Source organism: Scyliorhinus canicula, chromosome 11 (assembly GCF_902713615.1).
Source record: "Scyliorhinus canicula chromosome 11, sScyCan1.1, whole genome shotgun sequence".
Classification (NCBI taxonomy): domain Eukaryota; kingdom Metazoa; phylum Chordata; class Chondrichthyes; order Carcharhiniformes; family Scyliorhinidae; genus Scyliorhinus; species Scyliorhinus canicula.
Window position 1 is genome coordinate 41,531,822 of NC_052156.1, and position 22,480 is coordinate 41,554,301.

The following is a 22,480-nucleotide window of genomic DNA, read 5'->3' on the forward strand; positions in this document are numbered from 1 at the left end:
AGGGAGTTCCAGGATTTTGACTCAGCTCACTGTCACTGTTAAATTCTTTTTACTGATACTCCTTTCAAATGTCTTGGAATGTTTTACTACTTTAAAAAGTCTATATAAATGCTTGTTGATGTTGCATGTCCAGATCATGGGCTGGATTCACCGTTTTGGAGGTTAAGTGCCGACGCGGGAACAGTGGTGTTTCACAACAGAAAAATCGGCGCCGAACCCTCACCGGTCCTGCAACTGATGAGAGGCTAGCAACCTCGCCGGGTAAAACCCCTGGCTCCCACGATATAAACGCCTGGAGAATAGGCGGGTCCGTAGCTGCGCATACGCAAGGCGACAACTTGTAACGGTCGCGCAGATCGTGTCGACCTGCCAAACACTGCCCCCCTGGCCACCCCGCACCAGTCCCCCTAGCCCTCGCGGAAACCCCCCCAGCCAGCAGCACGGCTCCTGGCCGACTGTGGCAGCACTGGACACAGTCCGCAGCCACCACACTGGGTTCCCGACCACAAGTGAACCGCGCCATTGGGAACTCAGCCTATCGGTGGCAGTGAATTGCGGAGCCACGGAGAATAAAGGGTCAGGCCTGCTAATGATATGTCAACGGTACTTAAACACCGCATGGCAAGCGAAGCATTTATGCCATTTTCGGGGTGCTGGAGGATCCTCATTTGGCATCAAACCAGCGCCTACAGCAATTTTGGTATCGGAGGCTATTTTCCGCTCAATTGCGTTTTGTGCTTTCGGCGTCAGCCGAAGGTGAATCCTGCCCCATATTTTTGTTGCTAAACTATGATTCACTATTTATTCCAAAAAAATAAATGTTCATAACTTCCAAGTAAATTCTTAATAGTGTACCGAGGAAAGAAAAGCCGTTTTTTCTCCAGGTAAGCATTTAGTCCTTTCATGATTTTCTCCAACAAGCGATTGCAATCCTGCAATTTTCCCAGTAATCCTGTTAGAGAAGTTGCTGCCAGAACCTATGAAGTTGAATACAGTAAAGAAAATATTTGTAGTTATTAGAAATCTTGGCCATCCTTTACACATTTTGAGGTAGTGATTTACATCAGAAAGTACCTTGGGATCCTTAACACAGTGCTTCATGATATCCTTCCAGTTTCTGTCCACAGTCTGGAAGAGTCGCCCCTCTTCTGGCATCTGTTGCATAATGTCCTCAGAAGAAAAAATTGGGTCTAGATAGAGCCATTGAGCTTGTACTTTCAACCATTCATCAATGGTTTCCTGAACGTGAATCAGACTCTCCTCCCATTTCTGAAAAACACATGCAAAGCAGTAAATAATGCGTTGAAATAATATATTCCAATATTATGCTCTATATCTTTAAATGAGAAAATGAACTGACATCCCGAAACATGATCATTTTGGCCTGCTTATTTCAAAGCAGTATCTTTGTTCTATTGAAATCAAGGAAAAAAAATATTATTACTTGTAATATAACATTTTGTTCATACTAGTACTTCAGAATCTGGAATTATATTTACAGATGTTCATCCTTATTCCACAACAGCCTAAATGCAAAGCAATATTTCCCTTGATCAATCTGAGATACATGTACATTTAGCTGATATAAAAACTCACAACCTTGACAATAGCTAGGTCCAATTTTAACTGGGCAGCTCAAGTGGATAGCACTGTGGCTTCACAGCGCCAGGGTCCCCGGTTTGATTCCCTGCTGGATCATTGTCTGTGCGGAGTCTGCACATTCTCCCCGTGTCTGCGTGGGTTTCCTCCGGGTGCTCCGGTTTCCGCCCACAGTCCAAAGATGTGCAGGTTAGATGGATTGGCCATGATAAATTGCCCTTAGTGACCAAAAAGGTCAGAAGGCGTTACTGGGTTATGGGGATAGGGTGGAAGTGAGGGCTTAAGTGGGTCGGTACAGACTCGATGGGCCGAAAGGCCTCCTTCTGCACTGTCCTATGTTCTATTGTAACAGAAGAACAACTGCACTAACTCTGTGTACTGAATGGGTTTGCATGAGTTATAATCAGAGCCCCAGCAGACTTCTCAGCATTTCCATCAGCCCTTGATGTTTCCCTGTGGCTTGTAATTAGAAGTGGATATGGTACTCGCGATGCTCCAAAGTCCATTCCCTAGTTACTGATTCCATCTGTCTGCCTTGCAACTGTTTGAGCCCAGTCTCTTCACCTGTCACCATGAGTCGAGCTGATACCTAATATTCACGCCATTTCTAAGACTGCCCTTTTCCCCATCTGTAAAGTTGCCTGACTTGGTCCCCATCTCAGTTCATCTGCTGCTGAAACCCTCACTCAGGCCTTTGTTACCCCTAGATTTGACTATGACAATGCACTCCTGGCTGTTTTCCCACATTCTACCTTCGATAAACTTGGGAGTCATCCGAAACTCAAACTGCCCTTATCATATCTCACAGCAAATCACATTCCCCATCACCACAATGCTTTCTGACCTACATTGACATCCGGTCAAGCAATGTCTTCATTTTAAAATTCCCATCCTTGTTTTCAAATCCATCCATGGCCTTGCCCCTCCCTATCTATCTCATCCCCTCAAGCCCTACAACCCTCCAAGATAACTGTTCTCATCTAATTAAGGCCACCTGAACATCAAGATTTTCGCTCTGCCATTGGTTCCCAATCTTTCAGCTGCTTAGGCCCTGCATTCTTGAATACCTTTCCTCGCTATACCTCTCTGACTGCCTGCTCTTTTCTTTCAAGTCACTCCTTAAAACCTCTCTCTTTGACCAAGCTTTTGGTCATTTGCCCTCAAATCTCGATATGTAATTTGGTGACATATTTTGTTGCCTAATACATCTGTGAAACATCTTCAGATGTTTTATTACATTAAAGGTGCTGTATGAATATAAGCTGTTGCTGTTGATGCAGTCTAACCAGAGCACTATAGAGTTTGATCACAACCGCTTTGGTCTTGTATTCTATTGCCTTATTTGTGTGAATTAACATTCTATTGGCTACCTGAACTGCACTTCTTCAAATTCTGCTTTCCATCACGACTCTGTTCCATTCTTCCAATTTTGTTGTTTTCATCACATCTGTTCTGATGATGTAACCTTCCACACCAATGCTCCTGATATATTTGGTATGTCTTCCCTTTTCCTGAATTCCAGCCACCCACAACCCTCCTCCCACTGTGGTTGGCAGGACCTTTGGTTGTTCTGTCCCATTGCCTGCAGTTCATCTCTCACCCCTTCTCTTTCTTCCCAGAACAATGACAGGGCTCTCCTTCCCTCACCTCCACCCCATTAGTATCGTACACAATGGATCATCCTTTGCCATTTCAGCCATCTCCAGCTTGATGCTACCATCAAAAGCATCTATCCCTCCATTCCCTTTTCAGTGTTCCAAAGCGACCAATTCCATCCTCGACACCCTCACCCATTTCTCAATCACCCTCAATACCCTTGCCCTTCTCATGGCACCTGTCCATGCAAGTGTAGAAGATGCTCCTTTACCTCCTCTCCCCTCACTATCCAAGACCGTGGGCTAGATTCCCCATTGTCAGGATTCTCCGTTGCATCGACAGCGCACCCACGCCAGGGATTTCCAGGTGGCATGGGGCTGCCCACAATGGGAAATGACATTAGTCGGCTGGTGGGATGGAGAATCTCACTGCCGGCGGGGAGTGCACTGCACCAGAAATCAAATGCAGAATACCGCCCCCAATTCTTTACTTCCAGGAAAAACTGTTTTATGTGTCCTTTCAATTTAAAACACTATTCGCTGCACACAACATGGTCTGTTCTACCATCATGTGTTGAGACCAAATTTAGATTGGGTAGTCACTTCACAGAATATCTCTGTTCAGTCCACAAGGGTGACCTGAGCTTCCAGTCACTTGTTATTTTAGTTTCTTTCATGCTCTCACACTGACCTTTCTGTTGTCAACCTCTTTCATTGCAGGTGTTCACCAATCTGGCATTTACACTGCCTCTAGACATATCTTTTGCTTCTTGTGTATGTGTGTATAGAGGGTGGGGTGAGTTAAAGAAGGGGGTTAGGAATTCAATAGTAGTTAACCAGTTGTATTTGCCACCTATGAGGGCAGCATGGTGGCGTGGTGGTAGCACTGTAGTCTCACGGCGCCAAGGTCTCTGGTTCGATCCTGGCTCTGGGTCACTGTCCGTGTGGAGTTTGCACATTCTCCCCTTGTTTGCGTGGGTTTCGCCCCCACAACCCGAAGATGTGCAAGGTAGGTGGATTGAACACGCTAAATTGCCCCTTAATTTAAAAAAATTAATTGAGTACTCCAAATTTATTTTGAAAAAAAAGTATTTGCCACCTATTTAATTATAGTTATTGTTATTAACAAACATTGTTTAAATTTACAAACCCGGTGACTGTAGTTATTGGGCAGCCAAAGTATTTTCTAAGAATTAATAGTTCATTTCAATTGTGTTGCGACTCTGGGTCAAGTGGGACTGGAATTGACTGCTCGAGCCCAGGGTGTTGTAACAACATCAACAGTTTACCTTCATTGACCGCTTCTGTTACCTCCTCACAAAACTCTTGTTGAACTGGACGCATACTACTGCAGGAAGTTTTCTTGGACACAACCTAGGAACTTTTGCTCCTCTCTGCCGTTTACACTACCATTGGCCCAGTCTACTTTTGGGTAATTAAACATTTGCACCTCTCTGTAAATTCCCTGCAGAATTGTTCTTCTAAATTCTTCTCAGCAGTTGGCGGTCTATAGATCACACTAAGCAATGTAATTGCCCCTTGTTCCTTAGCTCTAGCCAAATTGATTCTGTCCTTGAACCCTCTGGGACATCCTCTTTCCCCAACACTATAATGCTCTCCTTAATCAATATCATCACTGTTTCTTCCTTTCCTATCTTTTCTGATTGTACCCTGGAATATTTAACACCCGCTCTTGACCTTCCTTGAGTAAGATCTTGGTTATTGCCACAACATTATATTTCCACATCACAATCTGCGCCTGTAAATTCCCAATCTTGTTCACTGTACTCCATGCATTCACATACATGGACAGTAACCCTGATTTAGACGTCATTATTTTCTCCCTTACTCCGACTTCACCTATTATTCTTTGTACTAGTATCTGCCCCTCCCAATATATTGTGCACCCTGGCATTCCTCTAATATTTACTCCTGGTTCCCAGACCCTGTCAAGTTAACTTATAGCCCTCCCAACAACACCAGCAAAATGTCCTGCAAGGAACTCTGTCCCAGCTCTGTTCAAGTGCAACGCGTCTGACTTGTACAGGTGCCATCTCTCCAAAAGCCAGTCCCAGTGTGCCAGGAATCTAAACCTCTCCCTCCTACACCATCGTTCCAGACATGTATTCATTTGCCTTATCCTCCTCCTTCTGTACTCACTTGCACATGGCACTGTCAGTAATCCAGAGATTACCACATCTGATGTCCTGCTTCTTAATTTTCCACTTACCTCTAGCTGTTCATCTTTCCCTAGAAGAATGTCCTGCAGTCGCTCCATGCCATCCTTGACCTTGACCCAGACACCAGGGAGACAATGTGCCATTCTGGATTCAAGTCTGTGGCCATTGCAAAACCTGTCTGTTCCAGTCACATCTATGGCCACAGAAATGCTTGCCTGTCAGCCTCTGACCTCCTTTACTAATCACAGTTGTGATGTGGCTGGTCCAATTCAGTTTCTCATCACATTTGAGGGGTTAGACCCTCTAGTTGCAAATTACCACTACCTAGCACTGTGTAACAAATATTACTTACCATTTGTTGCAAATAGGCATATACTGTTTAATTATTTCAAGAATTGTGAATGGGCCTGAATACGGGGTGGCATTTTGGGCTATAATACTGCTGTGAGGGACTCCATCCTGGGCTGAGATGATTGGCCTCAAATGGTCACAACCATCTTCCTTTGTGCCAGATTGAAGAGTTTTCCATGATCTCCATTAAATTCAGTTCCATTGGAATTCCTTGGACCATAATGAGTCAAATTCTAGCTTGATATCAGGCACAGTCATTCTCATTGTGGATCTGGAGTTCAATTCACCTCAGTGTTTGGACCAAGGTTGTAATGAGGTTTGGAGTCAAGTTATTCAAGCAAAAAACAAACTGAGCATCACAGTCTAGTTATTGGTGAGCTGTTTATTAGCACTGTTGCTAACTCCTCAGCTGAAGAGGTGATCGTTTGATGGGTTGGACCTGGCTTAATTTTTGTGGACAGGACATAAGGACAATTCGTACATCTTTGAATAGATGACAGTGTTGTAGCTGTGCTGGAACAGCTTAGTTACGAGTGCAGCTAGTATTCCTATACCACAGCCAGAATATTGTAAGGGTCGGGGCCTTTAGAGTGTCCAGTGCACTCAACCACTTCTTAATGCACTGTGGAGTGAACTGAATTGGCTGAAGATTAGCATTTGTGAAAGTGGTTAGTTAGTCCATTAGGAGGCCAAGAAGATCCACTCAACATTTCTGCCTCAAGGTGGTTAAAAACAGGTCAGCTTTGTATTTTGCAATCACATGCTAGGTTCTAATTGCATTGGAGACAAAGTGATCAAGGAATTTCTTCCTCCATCCATTCAATGTTTAATTGCCCACCGCCATTTGAACTAAATGTGGAAGCAATTCAGAGTTTTGTCTTGATCCACTGGTTGTGTGTGTACACTCACTCTATTTAAAAAAGAGACAAAGGCCAACATTCCATTGACATTCGTGCTTTGTTTTTGTATCTGTACACTAGTTTTTAGATATTGTATACATGAAAACCTAAATTCCAATGCTTCCACAAGTCCTCGTCTATCACCACGAAGAAAATAGTCTTCCTCAGATCCAAAGTGGGTGATGCTACACTTCCTATATTGAACTTCAACAGACAGTTTTGTTATTTAAGTTGTCAATGTTCCTTCATAACCTCTTGCTCTAATCTCTACAACTTCCTGTGGCTCCTAGCTTTGTGCCATCTGCAAATTTACATTCCTCTATCTTTTATCCAAGTCATTGGCATGCATATATGGTGAAAAGCTGAAAGGTCAGCAGAGATACCTGTAGAACACTACTTGACCAATCTGCTGATTAACGAATCTTCCATTTATGCCCATTCGCTGCCCTCTATCTCCCAGTCAATGTCACAAGATTGTCTTCAATTTTGCACGCTCTCATTTTTGATAATAAGAATGGCAGATAAAAATAAAAAGATTTGTTCATATTTTTGTTACTTGCTCGTTTTCAATTACGATGCAAGTCCTACCCATTAACTTTGATTTTATTTATATACTGTTATCAAAAGTACTCACCTTAATTTTTGCTTGAAAAGGTTTACAGAATGGTGACCCTCTCATCGTCTGTGTTTTGATAATTTGATCATCAAGAATAGTCTGAATCTCATCCACAGCTGACAAAATAGAGACCCCAGTATCTCGATATAAACTTGTTGTAAAGATAATAGTCTCCCAGGTTTCTTCCATGATATGCATTGCTTTTTCCAATGAGAATTCCTAAAGAAAAATCTTACTGAATAACATCTAATTTTGTGATAAAATTGTTTTGTGTTTCAATATATTCAATTTAAAACAATTAAATAATATTTTATCACAATAACAGATTTTCATAAAGAAAGAAAAGTGAGATTAAATGTACATAGAATAGAATCATACAACACAGAAAGATGTCATGCTGCCCATTAATAGTCCTCTGGCTCTTTGAAAAACCTATTTAATTAGTCCTACTCCCTATTCTTTCCAACCTAACCCTGATGAAATTTACTTTGCAAGTAAATATCCAATTCCCAGAAAGATACTACTGAAGCTGCTTTCAGCAAGCTTCATAACTCTAACATTTTCGGTCATAGAAACTCTGTATAAAAATAATTCTCATCACATCCCCTCTGGTTCTTTTGCCAGTTAGCCGAAATTGGAGTGTTCTGGTTCTGGTGTTCCACTGACTCTCCTGCCAGTGTGAATAGTTGAACTTCATTTACCCTACAAAAGCTTGTCATAATTTTACACATCTCTATTAAATCTCCCCTGAAACTTCTCTGTTCTAAAAACAATTGCGGCTTCTCTAATCTGTACAATTAATTAGTCCTTTATCCTTGATGTAAAAGTAAATAAGTTATGAATCATCTCTAAGGCCCTCCTGAAGTGTGGTGTCCAGAATTGGACATCTTTTATACTTATATACTTTCATGACATTAGGGTGTTAGAAGATGCTTTACAGCCAACAACAGCATTTCTGCTTCCAACATTATGTGCTGTAAGTTATTATCTAAATTTACCTTGGTGGCGGCAGCACTAATTTCTTCAAATTTTTCCAAGAATGGAGTGAGATTCAATTTTAACATTTTTTTCAGAGTTGTTCCCGAGTCTGGGGTCAAATCAGAGCCCATAATTCCAGACATCATTGACCAGTGGCGAGGCCTCATACCAGGATTACACAGTATAGATACAAGGGGCACAATTTCCTAGAAATAAAACAAACAAACAAAGCAAAATATCTGTTTCATAGGTAACACAACTGCAGGCATAAATGAGTTATCATAATTTTATTAAAAACATTTGTTTTTATACTCTTGGACAGACAAATTTGAATTTTAAAAAAGTATCATAATCTCACAGTTTTATCCAACAGAATTGTTTGATGTTGTCTTAGATTAGTGGAACAGAGAAAATAATTGTGATTTCCGTGGGGTTTTAATATAGCGCAGTATTATTAACTTAATTTCCTTTTTATAAAGTAGCCAAACCTGGTGTAGTTTTAATAAAAAATGTTTTTACTGGTTTACATATTTCAGTTTGTATGATTAGTTTACAGGTTTCATAGCCACACATAGTGTTTGCATAGACAACTAAGAAAAGACTGACATTACACGACAAATATAGGCTAAAGTACTATGAGAGAACATGCAAACAGACATGGATCAGTAAAATAGTCAAGGGCACGATCGCCGGGGACAGGGCGCGAGGGCAAGCGAAGATCCAAGGGGCTGCACACAGGGCAACTCACATAGGGGCCAGTATCAGGAAGAAGCAGAACAAATGTATGGGGCCCATTGGCCATTGAAGGGGGAGAAACAAGTTATTGTAAATATGTATAACGTCTCTGCATGAAAACATAATAGTATGAGGTCAAAACTTAAAACTATTTAGAAATAGTTTAGAATCTTTCCCCCACCTCTTCAATTGTTCTCATATCCTCTCCTGAGGGTGTTGATACTTGACAGTATGTGGTTCAACAGGCACTAGCAAAGCTTGAGTACCTCATTATCTTTTATACCTGACTGCAGTGCACCAAGACATCAAATATCAGTGGGTTATTTGATAGATCAGTGCCATGTTCAATCCTATACTCAATGAATGTTCAATTTGCAGCAGTAGTCACGGATAGAAATCAGGAAAGAGGGTGAATTTTAATGCCCCGCCCAGTGCCGTGTTTGGTGGCGCGTAGGGATTCCGCCACCTCTGCTCCAAATAAGTATGTGGCAGGAATGCTTGTGTGTGGTTTTGTTGTCTTGCTTCCAATTGAAGCCTTTAAGAGGGCAATTCATTTCCACTTAAGGGTCTTATCCCGTTGCTGCTGGTATTCATCCAGCAGCAGGTATGGGTCTTGTCAATCGAGAGACCAAGCATCAAAAAGGGAAAGCTCTCCGAGACCACTCATCTGCCCTTGCTGCCAATCAATTGCCCTGGTCACTTCCACCCTGTAATCCCCCTTCTGCCATCGCTCACCTATAGCCTGAAACTCTCAGCAATTCTGGGTCTAATGTAGGTACATTAACAGCAGCAGCCACCATCTCCCCTTTGGCACTGCTGTGCAATGAAGAGTAACCAGTTTCTGAATAGCTGGTTGTACTTTGTGGGCTAGACTTCTGCCCCTAGGTCCTTGATCCAGTTAGCGGCTGATTGGCATTTAATGTGGCGGGCCTTCACTAAAAGAGGCGCCTTGAGGCCCTAATCAGCGCTCCAGCCAGTAGATGGAACTCTCATCACCTACATTAAATTCTGCCCTCGAGGTCTGGCTGTTTTAACCCCTTCTTTCCTCATTTTAATGTTGACTATAACAACTCAACTTTTTCATGACACTAAAAATCTATTTCAGCACAGTCAAGGATACAAACAATCTTTTACTTTGTGCAACTTGCTTTATATTTGGGAATGCTTCCTCCAGGGCATTGGACAAACTTGATTAGGCCATTCAATGAGATCATGACTTATCTGATATAATTCTGAACTCCACTATCCCACCTTATCCCCATAACCATGATTCCCAATAATAAACATCAAAAATAAGGTATACTTTTAGAGGGTTTAATTTAATGTTTCTATGTCTGGAAGTATAAACCTATAGTTAGATGGGTGGGGGTTGGTTAAGTTCCAACTAGGTTTCTATTGTGCTTGGAGGGAGCTATGGTGTGAAAAATAAATAAAAGGCATAAGCAGGTAGCTATTTCTGAGCAGCTGGAGGTCCTTGTAAGGTAAAAAAAAACTTTTAAATTTTAGCAGTTGAGACAGGCTCTTGGAGAGTGAACATCTCTCAACTCTTCCATAAGAAAGGCTAGACAGAACAGAAGCTGCAAACAGGCAGGCTTCCTAAAGTACACGTTATTGTCCAGGTAACGAGAGAATTGGGACAGAAAGAGTGTCTAAGTCTGGAGTTAAGTGAATAGTGACCAAGGTATTGTTCAGAAGAATTCAATGAAGAGTAAATAAGGTGTTCTGAGTTAAAGAGTCAATCACAGTAACTAAATTTAAAGTGGGACAGCAGACTTCAGAGGAGTCAAGAATTAAAGCAATTGTGAGCGGTTTGCAGCAGTCAAAACTAAGAAATCCTCAAGGGGTTGATATGAAATCCTGGACAGGATTCACTGTTGAAAGTGGAGCAGAAGCTTCGTTCAAAAGTGCCACTTGGAAAAGCTGGATCTGGATTTCAGAATGCAAACCGTAAGGGAAAGCATACTTATGAGAGAAGTTTTTAAAGTGTGCTTTTGGGAGTGGAGTTTGGACATGACAATCATCTGGCCGGGAGAGACATCCACAAATATTCACTTGCCATTTAGCGTACATTTGCCCACAGTCATTTGGTATACGTAAAAGGGATTTGTGTATCAATGAGACCATTGTGGGTTAAGACACACTTTGTAATCTGTGTTATTCCTAAAACCTGTGTGTAATTGATAAACTAAGGGGGAGCGGAAGTAAAGGAGTATCATAATGGGGTTTTTTCTTGTTGTTAAAACTAATTAGTGGTCCTGTGACTTTGTTCCTCCACGTTTTATAGGGTTCCATTCTAGGACTTTCACGTCCAGTGATATCAACTGAGATTGTAACACCTGATTGATTTGTTTGAGAGAGTAACTGCTCATATTATCAAATAATTAACTTGTGTGTGTATAAGATGCCTTTTGGCAGCATTTTTACACTCAACAATGCCATTTTTAAGATCAAACTTAATTAATTAAATACACCTGCAAAAACTGCTCAACTACCCTGCTGCCTACATTCAACTTGACAAAGATATTGGGAGAGACTTTTCATGAGATTCCTTCAACAGTAATTTTGGCAAAAACACAGGAAGAAAAGTGTTAAGTGGCCATTTTTATCCATTAATGCAAACTCTCCAGCAGTTCAGCCAAAGATACAGCAGTGGGTCAGAAGAAAGTTGATAGAAATTTCATGAGGTAGCTTTGAAGGTTAGGCATACTACAACAAATTGTACTTGGATAGCTCCAGTGAATTAGAGCTCAGATATCTCAGAGGGTAGGGCTGGAGGGTATTATAGAGATGAAGAGGGCAAGGTCAATGAAAAGATTTGAGAAGAAGGATAAGAATTTTAAAGTTAAGGTCTTGTTTGACCAGAAGCCAGTGCAGGTTACAAGCTGATGGGTGAATGGAATTTGTTATGGGTTATGACAGGGGCAGCAGAGGACACCTGCAAATAGAGTCTTTTTTTAGGCAAAATGAGAGTCTGCTAGCATTGAGTACCTGAGATAATCTTTTTCTAAATTCAAAATCATTTCCAACATACTACAAGATCATATCATCCTTTAAACGCTCACAATCAGTTAATTCTAAGGGAAATGGGTTATCAGTTCTGATATCTTGGTTTAGGTTTTCCTCACCCATTCCAGGACATTTGGGTCAAGACTTTTGTAAAACACACTGGTCCTGCCATAACACCAATGCATTTCTGTGGAAGAAACGTTTGCCAGAAATGTCTGTTGCAGCTCCCGAGCTGAAGGAATCATTTCTCGACATTCCTCTGCTTATGGACCCTGGGGCTGGTAGGATCAGCAGCAGAAGGCCAGAAAATGCAGCAGCTAACCCATCTTCATTTACATACGGCTGGCAGGGAAGGGATGATAGGCAGTTTTCCTGGCTGAGCCAGGGGAAGAAAATTAAAGTTGAGCTGCTAACACAACAGTAAGGTATGGAACTTACCTTTCATGCCTTTTCTACTGCTATACCACCTAATTTGGGGCGGGATAATGGACAGAAATCAAAGGCTTACTCTCAATTTAAGAATATTATTAGTTTGACACATTGATTATTAATTCTACCTTAAAGTCTTTGATTTGAGCCATTACTACGCTACATATTGTAACACTTGCACTCTCTTTTTTTTCTTCTTCCACCTCTTCCTCAGCGACAAGTCGTCGTCGAGGGGCTGACTTCCTTCTTTCAAGTTCTGCTTTCTTTTGCTTCTGCCGGAAGAATTTTAGCATCTTGTAAATCTCACGAAAGAATTCGTCCACTTCTGCCTCCATGCTCTCTCCATTCAGATCAAGAAAGGAGCCATCCATCCATCTTAAGAAACCAAAATACACGTCAATGGAACTCTTAACTGTCACGGTCAGAATAAGCAAATATACCACACATGAAAACAACGGAAACAAATCTATTACAACATACCTACATTTTACTGAGCAATAGGATGAGTTTTCTTCAATGACTACCTTTACCTTTGGAACCATAACATACCTAAAGACTTGATAATTAATCCAATTGCTTCACATCCTTTAAGTTTGGTTTAAGAATACAGGAATTGAGACGTCTTGTTGAAGTTGTACAGACATTAGTAAGGCCACACTAGGAATAGTGTGTACCGTTATCCTATTATAGAAAGGATATTATTAAACTAGAAAGAGTGCAGAAAATATTTACTGGGATGCTACCGGGCCTAAATGGTTTGAGTTATAAGGAGAGACTGGATAGACTGGGACTTTTGTCTAGGAGGCTTAGGGATGATCTTAGAGAGGTCTATAAAATAATGACGGGCATAAACAAGGTAAGCGGGGGGGGGGGGAGGAGGAGGAGGAGGAGGAGGAGGAGGAGAGAGAGATACAAAAGGATCCAGAGGGGCAATTTGTTTTACACAGAGGGTGGTGAGTGTCTGAACTGAACTGCCAGAGGCAGGTACAATTTTCTCTTCTAAAAAGCTTTTAGCTTTTAGACAGTTATAGGGTAAGACGGATATAGAGGGATATGAGCCAAATGTGGGCAATTAGGACTAGCTTAGTATTAAAAACTGGGGACGGCATGAACAAGTTGGGCCAAAGGGCCTGTTTCCATGCTGTAAACCTCTATGACTCTAAAAAGAGAATGACCTCTGCCGTACCTGGTTTTATTTTGCCAAACAAATCTAATTTCCTTTAGTTACAGTAAGAAGTCTTACAACACCAGGTTAAAGTCTAACAGGTTTGTTTCGAATCACTAGCTTCCGAAGCTAGTGATTCAAAACAAACCTGTTGGACTTTAACCTGGTGTTGTACGACTTCTTACTGTGCTCACCCCAGTCCAACGTCAGCATCTCCACATCATTCCTTTAGCTAGGCTGGCTTCAAAGCAAAGGAAAATTGTGAATCTGAGGTTAATTGCTAAACCAGATCTAATTCCTTTGAATAATGACTCCTTTCCTAAAATACATTCTACTGGTTACAAATACAAGAGCCCCACAGATAAGCTATACGATTCAGTCAAAAGTCTTGCATCTAACCTATATTCTCCAAGTTGGAAACCAATGCTTTCCTCAGATCCAATTAAACTATCCCTGTATTGCATCACCGACAAGTCAATCCATCTCCATCCACAATCCCAAAACTAACTCAGTAGTATTACCTGAAATTATTCAGCCTCTTCTTGCAATTCAAAAGAAATAACCTTTCCACAGCAACCTCATCTATCCAAATGAAAGTACAGTAGATAACATTTTTTACGTCCATGGTTCAGTGAGTGCCAACAATTTAAAGGCTTTCACAAAACTTGGGTCTCTTACTTTGCACTAGCCTGGACCTCAAACTCAAATTATGTCTACTTATGCCTGGTACACAAATTAAATTTGATCAAAAATAAATTAACAATTTCAATTTTAACAAGTGTTGAGTTCCCCCTATATGGAACAGAAATCCAACACTGTATATTTTAAACTTAATCCTTATTGATATTTCTTGTGCTCTCAAACAGGGCAGTCTGCAACAATCAAAGAGAGAGCAGAGAGATCGGGGCAGTCAGTTTCTATTGTTCACACACAGAATGCGGGTAGAATTCTACACTCAGATTGAACAGACCAAATCCATGAGGATTTCAATTAGGTTGGAAGATCTGCCAAGCTTTGGCTAGAGGAAGAATCTCCAAAGTAAACTTGACCCTTGAAAGTCAGTTTGTGGTTTAGAGGTTATCCAGCAGGAGAAGGAAAAAAAGAAGCAAGTCATCAGGGAAATAGCTATGGACTGGTTCCTGGAGAATGAGCTGTCCACTTTAAGGGACAGAGTGAAATATAACTACGGAGGGCAATTTTCAGTAGTTTTAAAAGTTAAATAGGGAAACGTTTCCATAGTTTAGGGTTTAAGCTTCTTACTGAAATAGTGTTCAGTCTATGTTGTTTTCAGTTTGTTGCAGTAAAAGTCTTAAAACTTGAAATCCTGCTGCATAATCTTTCCAGTCAGTTACTGGAAGTTAAAATATTTTAAAATTTGTAACATGTGGGAACCAATCATTACACACAAGAGCAAAGATGTTTTTGATATTGAAGTCAGAGTTGAGGAATAATGTCACAACAAAGATAATGAAAAGATTTCTTGTGATGATTATGACCACATCATCTACAATTTGCATGTATATAGCATCTTTAACTTAGTAAAACAGATCAAAATGATTCACTGGAGTGTTCCCAAACAAAATTTGATACTGAAGTAATGTGGAAGTATTAGAACTGATGACCAAAGGCTTGGTTAAAGTGGAAAATTTTAAGGAAATCTTAAAGGAGGAGAGAGCTAGAGTGTGGAGGATTTAAAGAAGGGATTCCAGAGCATAGGGTCTCAGCAGTTGAAGGCACAGCTGCCAGTCACTATAATTAGCTGCTACACTGGTCACAGTGTGTTATTAGGCCCATTAAGACCACTGGCGGTCAGGAACATCCAGCGCATATATAGATGTTCCTTGCTGCTTGTCAAAAATTATGTTGGTCTTCTTTGCATTGCTGGGTCAGGAAATGTATGCTGTGAGAGCTAATGGCCAAAGAGCAATATAAGAACAATACTGTGGCACAGTGGTTAGCACTGCTGTCTCACAGCTCCAGGAACCCAGGTTCAATTCCGGCCTTGGGTGACTGTCTGTGTGGAGTTTGTACGTTCTCCCCTTGTCTGCATGGGTTTCCTCCGGGTGCTCCGGTTTCCTCCCACAGTCCAAAGATGTGCAGGTTAGGTGGATTGGCCATGCTAAAATTGCCCCTTAGTGTCCAAAAGGTTAGGTGGGGTTACTGGATTATGGGGATAGGGTAGAGGTGTGAGCATAAGTAGAGTGCACTTTCCAATGGCCGGTGCAGAATCGATGGGCCAAATGGCCTCCTTCTGCACTGTAAATGTATGATTCTTATTTTTAAACTGGACTTTTCTGCTAAAGTAAGACAATTAAGGTGGCTGACTCTCTGTCTGGGGGTTATCTCCAACAGTCTCCAGAACAAAATAATTCTCGCAGTTTTAGGAATGTCACACCTCATTAAGTCTATAGAGCTACTAACAGACAACCAAGGATTTGTCAACGCAATTTCAAAGGGAGCAACAAGGAAGCCATTTGGATTTGATAAGTGTTATGGGCCAGGGTTCAACAACTCCAAAGTATATTATAGAGTTCACCTGACCTATGACAGTTTATTGATTTTGGTTACGATGAGCACAAGAGCCTGCCTTTCAGGTATTATTAAGATTTCTTAGGCGCTTTTAATCAAAAAAACAAGCTTTACTCTAAGAATTTAGTTAACATTTGTATAAACACACACAGTAAGAATTTTTATCAAGTGCAAACATAAAGACCCCACACAGCTACAGTAATCTATGCATAACCCTCAATGAATTCCCCTTAACTGTTCCAATTCAATAACAAAATCCATGTAAAACCAGAAACCCCTTTTCAAAGGTGTGGCCCAGCACATGGACTTCTTATTGGTATAAGACTTGTTATTGATACTCTTGTTCGTCTTTCGAAAGAGCAGGTTTGAATTCCTTCCAGAAAGCAATTATCTATTTTAAATTATCAAGCAGTCTGGAAACAGCTTTTAAAATGAAGATAGAGAAACATTTCTTTCAAACTGTGCAGTTCAAAATCAGTCCAAACTCAAAGCGAAAGTAAAACTCAGAGCCACAGCCTAACTCCACCACACAATGACATCGCTGAAGCCATGTGATAAAACAAAACATTTCTTAAAGGGACACTCCCATGACATAAGCGAATCTTCCTAGTGGAGTTAGTGGGTTGTTAGGTAATAGATATAGTTTAGGTAGTTTATACTTGAATTTGTCTGTTGGACATAAGCTACAGCTTTAAGTTTAAGATGTATTTATATTTCTGCAGTTGTGTGCTAAAGAAACTTGAATTTTAGTTTCACTCTAAAATACACTTGCATTCGAATGAGATTATACAACTCCAAAGTAAGGGAAAAGTAAAGGAAAACTGTGCTGTTGCCCATCAACAATAGGGTCCACAGATGGAGCAAAAGCAACCCATTCAGTTAGAAACAGCATTTAATAGAAGTGCTGGAGCAGGCAGGGCACTGCATAAGGTCAGAAAGCAAGTCACAAACTAAAGAAAAATATTTCAAAAACCCAAGGAGAGACAGCTATTGTGAACAAATCCTGTTCAGTGAAGTTGATCCAGTGAGGGGCAGAGGAAAAGGGCTCCAAGGTAAAACACAAAGTTTCAGAAAGCAAATGTAAAGCAATGTAGGCTTTTGAGCAGCCAGAAGACTAAGGAGAGATGAAGTTCTGTACCTTCTTACTACGGAGAAGCAGTGTGTGTGGAAGGTGAAACTTGAACTTGAACTCCAGAGGAGAGGAACATCAGAAGGAGAGATTAAACCCTGGCGATGGTACCTTGGTGATGTTATGGCATGGCAGATGGTAAGTATCGGGTTGCCCAAATCCCAATGAGAAACTTGAACAAGTTGCCTCCAATTCAAGTTTTTTCATTTGTAACTGAATCTTAGCCAATTCAAGTGATTCACCCTTTGGCAAACTTGATCACTTCTCTATCCCTTCCAATTTTAAATGATGCGCTATTCCTTTAATTATGTATGTTTTCATTTACCCTGTTGTTACTCCTAACTAACTTATCCCCCAATTCTGTTAATCGAACCTTGTTCACCTTTGGGAAGCACGGGAGCATAGTGCTTAGCACTATGGCTTCACAGCGCCAGGGTCCCAGGTTCGATTCCCGACTTGGGTCACTGTGTGTGCGGAGCTTGCACGTTCTCCCAGTGTCTGCGTGGGCATCCTCCGGGTGCTCCGGTTTCACCCACAAGTCCCAAAAGACGTGCTGTTAGGTCATTTGGATATTCTGAATTCTCTCTCTGTGTACCCGAACAGGTGCCGGAATGTGGCGACTGGGGGCTTTTCACAGTAACTTCATTGCAGTGTTAATGTAAACCTACTTTGACAATAAAGATTATTATTATTTTGTAAATCAATCAAGGCTACATCCTCTACTCCCAGAAAGGTTTTAGCCATTGCCAAAGCCATTTTGCAGGCTCCCACTTCAAAATCAATATAACTCCCGAGTTGTGTTCTTCTCACACTCTTCACTTTTAAAAACATCAACTCTGAGAAAATCAAGGAATTTTCCTTTAGATCCTGAAAAGAACACCCAATTTTGGTATGGCACAGGAGATGGTAAGTGCCAGGCTGCCCAAATTCCAATGAGAAATTTGGCAAGCTGCAACATGGTTTTCAATTATGAGGAAGTTGCTCAGGTCAAGAAAAGTAAATTTCAGATCACGCGTTAAGATCGGTAAGGAAGGGGCAGCACGGCGGCGCAGTGGTTAGTATTGCTGCCTCACGGCGCCGAGGTCCCAGGTTCGATCCCGGCTGTGGGTCACTGTCCGTGTTCACCCCCACAACCCAAAGATGGGCAGGGTAGGTGGATTGGCCATGCTAAATTGCCCCATAATTGGAAAAAATGAATTGGGTACTCTAAATCTATAAAACAAAAAAAAATAAAAGATCGTTAAGTAGGGGCAGGTTTAATAGAGTGGGCTAAACAGCTGGCTTGTAATGCAGAACAAGGCAGCAGCGCAGGTTCAATTCCCGTACTGGCCTCCCTGAACAGGTGCCAGAATGAGACGACTAGGGGCTTTTCACAGTAACTTCATTGAAGCCTACTTGTGACAAAAAGTGATTATTATTATTATTATTATTTTAAATTTAAATATGTATTAAAATAAAAAAAAGAAAATAACACTTAAAACGTCAAGAACACCTTCATTCTGTTAACAGTACTTCTACAAACATTTCCTAAAATATTTTGGCTTAAATAAACTCAGAGTTAAACCCTCTTTTGATGGTTACAGTTTTCATAGATTTTTGTAATCTTATAAACTCTTGTAACACTATCACATAATGCCCTGCTGCTCGAGAGGAAATCTTACATAGACTTCTCCTTTCTGAAGGTGACGGCAGCTGGTCCGCCTCAGGCAGACACAGTCTTTGCCAAGATCTAATAGACACACAGTAATAGTCTTTAATTCCTCTTTAACATTTTTTCCCTTTGATCTTCAATTCTATTGGTTTTACAGTCCTTTAAAAGTTCCTTTTCCAGGGCAGCACGGTGGCGCAAGTGATTAGCACAGTTGCCTCACGGTGCCGATGTCCTAGGTTCGATCCCGGCTCTGGGTCACTGTCCGTGTGGAGTTTGCACATTCTCCCCGTGTTTGCGTGGGTTTCGCTCCCGCAACCCAAAAGATGTGCAGGATAGGTGGATTGGCCACACTAAATTGCCCCTTAATTGGAAAAAATAAATTGGATGCACTAAATTTTTTTTTTTAAGTTCCTTTTCCAGAAGTGACCAATCTTTCATGCTACTTTATGGATACTTTCAAAGTAAGCGTACTACATTGTCTCACCCATTGAACACGTTCCTTTTGTAAAACAGCAATTAGCTTTAAATTTCTTTCCTCATCTGCCTACCGTAAATTCCTGTCCAAGTTGCCGCATTCTGTTCATTTCCACTTAAACCACTTGCATTCATATCTAACATTTATTGATCTTTTCACCCTAGCAGTGAACTGTCTTCAGTATAATTAAACCATGGAACCAGTCACACCCATACTCACACACACAAGCCTATTTCACAGCATATGACAATGATGTTAAAAAAAAATTGAGAATTCTTATGTTTCCTCACAGTGAAGACATCCAAGAGAAAGCATAATTTCAGATAAGGTTCCAAGGTGTGTTCTTTGAGAGTGGAGATTGGAAACCCTCATGTGAACCAGAGTTCCGATGAGACCAATTGTTTTGGTGGCATGTGCTCCTTTGTTTCACAGACTGCTGATGTATTTGGTCACCTAGCGGTTTACATGGACAGTATACTTATTGTGAATATTAGAGTATAAAAGGGATTTCATAACTTGTATTTTCCTTACAAATCTGAATACATCTGTAAAGGTATAGTTGTAGATGAATGAGTAGCATATTATAGTTCATATTTTCTTGTTTAATAAATGTTTTATTCCTTTATTAAAAATACATCAGCAGTCTGCAACTTTGTTAAGTAGACTCCTCCACATTTCTAAGCAAAAAATAAAAATTAGGGTTGTACTCAGGGATCTGACTTGTCCAGCAGTTTCAGCTGGGACTGTAACAGGGTCTACTGAGACAATGGTTTCCCAAATGCATGACCCTCAACACAAATGGCACTCCTTTCAACCCTTAATGGCTGAAATATTTTCAGTCCTGAAAATAAGGCCAATTTCATACATTCGATAAACATCCCTTTTTAATGTCATTGTAGAGAAGGAAAGTCACATGAACCAAGAGCTTCACATTTTGTTTGCTGTTTTACCGTCTGACTGCCAAGCCACGAAGAAGCCGTCTTTGCCTAGGTAGGACAACCAGCTTATCTAACTTCATCCTTCTACAAGATTTTGTACCATCGCCTTCAGAACCTACTTCATCGTGCAACATCAATACCATCTGAAAAGCAAATCTTACAACATTGGCCTCTAATCAGCCGAATGCAAAATGATTAATTCCTCATTAGATTCTGACTTTGGGACTCAAACTCACCTGAACAGATATTCAATTTTTCTGTAACCCTTGTACTGCAAACCTATTTTTATCTGAAAGCAGAGTGGGAAAATGCAGACCCTCCTTTTGCGCATTTTGAGTGAGAAATAAACTAACCTTTTGTGTTAATCCTAACTCAAGCATGTTGTGGATTATTAATAAAATTGGATTACACAAAAATAAAAGGGTTGCAAAAATATGCCACCCCACCGCTTAGTCTTTAAAACTAACTCAAAACTCCTTCTGTTTGGTAAGAGGAAAATAATGCTATTTGAACTGACCCGTCCCCTCTCCTGTCCATAACACAAGCATATTAACATATTGGTCTCATACGATTAACTATACCCAATCAATGCTGTTTATATTGTCTTTTCCTCTGAACAAAAATAACCAAATAGTTTTTTAGTTTACAATGACCTCTAGTTTGGCCACTCAGCAATTGTTTGTACAAACACAACTATCCACTTCTGTAAATAGTTAAGCATAATTACTGGCCCTTGAACTACAAGGTGTGGCTCTGACTGCTAACTGGAAAGGCACAGTGAAGTTGATTTGGGCAGTCCTAACTCATCTGTCAGTAATGTCATGGATTTGCTTTGTAAAGCTGTAACATGAATTTAACAAGACATAATAGGATGCGATCTGCCAGCAACAGGTAGAAATCTGCCTAGTGACAGCAGTGGCCAGTATTCAAAAGGCCAGATGAGATGTGTCTTTCCCAGTAATGAGATAGAATCAGGTGTGAATCACATATTAGTAGAAACAGCTTACCTAGACGATTAGGAGATCAATGAGGTATACACATGTTAATTTCTAGAATCATGGAATTTGATAGTGACCAACTGCCAAATACACAGATTGCAGAATCAAAGGGAGAAATGGTATACTTGCCAGCACCTTCAGAATCAGGGAGGCCAGTTTGCATCTAACAACTGAGAGGGCCAGTTTTGCATTTAACAACCTCTGACACTTCGAGCCAAAGCAGTGCAGAAATCTTTGTAAAGGGAATTTAAATATCTTCACTGGACCAAGAAAAGACATCTCCCAGACTTGTGCATCAACTCTGTAATGTGCCATAATTATAAGTTAGATTTGACTAATAGATTTATTTAATTTGGATGTTGTTTGAGAAAAAGGGAAGTCTTAAGGAGTTCAGGGATTGTAGATATATTTTGGAACAAAGGGCACATTCTACATAAACTGTGTGTTTAGTCATTCATATACATAATTGTCTTAGCATAGTCTAATCCTGTTCATATGTATTTGTCTTTTCTTTAATAAATAGTCTTTAATAATTGTCACATGATGACTGAGCTACTTATTCTCACTGGAGTTTTACTTGATTCCTCACACCACTCCAAAAACAAAACTATACACCCCCACCTTATATAGTTACAACTAAGACTTGTGGGGAGAATGTGTGCAGAAGTTAGCTAGTGAGAGTCAGAATTACAGATAGCGTAAGTGAGTGCAGATCATAGTTTAAACCAGTAGTAAGATTAGATGCAGATGAGTGTAGTTTAGATGTTATTAACCAACTGTGTATTCTTTCGGAGTATGTGTCAAATCCAAGTTAGTTGTGTTAATAAATGTATAGCTTTGTTTAAGTTACAGCTATTTTGTGGTCTTTGTGAACACTATGCCAACCATCCTGAAATATGCAACACAAAGAACACTACAAAGGAAGCTTTACACTGCAGGTGACCGTGATACAACTAACCAGTGTGTGCCAAAGCTGCATCAATATCCCTAACTGTATTAATCACAAACAAATTAGCCATCTTCTGAGCTGGCCCAGGTTTCTTTAAGTGTGAAAAATCTCCTTCACCTTGGTGATATTAGAAAGTCTCATACAAGTATTTATGAACAGGTATGAAAACAGCACATGCAGAACAGACTCCAGTAGAACTTCATTTATCATTGTCCCTCCGTCATATATTTAATGATTGCTCTCTGGGTGCTTTGCCTT

General features: G+C 40.6%; 1 protein-coding gene across 1 annotated transcript in view; it reads right to left on the bottom strand.

Annotated features, from left to right (window-relative positions):
* The window catches only part of dnah12 (dynein, axonemal, heavy chain 12), a 385,091-nt gene that overhangs the window by 258,601 nt on the left and 104,010 nt on the right, over nucleotides 1-22,480 (bottom strand). The window contains exons 17-21 of the mRNA XM_038812830.1: nucleotides 12,517-12,763; nucleotides 8,239-8,424; nucleotides 7,259-7,459; nucleotides 1,075-1,269; nucleotides 856-977 (exon numbers count right to left, since the gene is read on the bottom strand). Coding sequence (XP_038668758.1) covers nucleotides 856-977; nucleotides 1,075-1,269; nucleotides 7,259-7,459; nucleotides 8,239-8,424; nucleotides 12,517-12,763 — 951 coding nt within the window. The remainder of the gene's footprint in view (nucleotides 1-855; nucleotides 978-1,074; nucleotides 1,270-7,258; nucleotides 7,460-8,238; nucleotides 8,425-12,516; nucleotides 12,764-22,480) is intronic.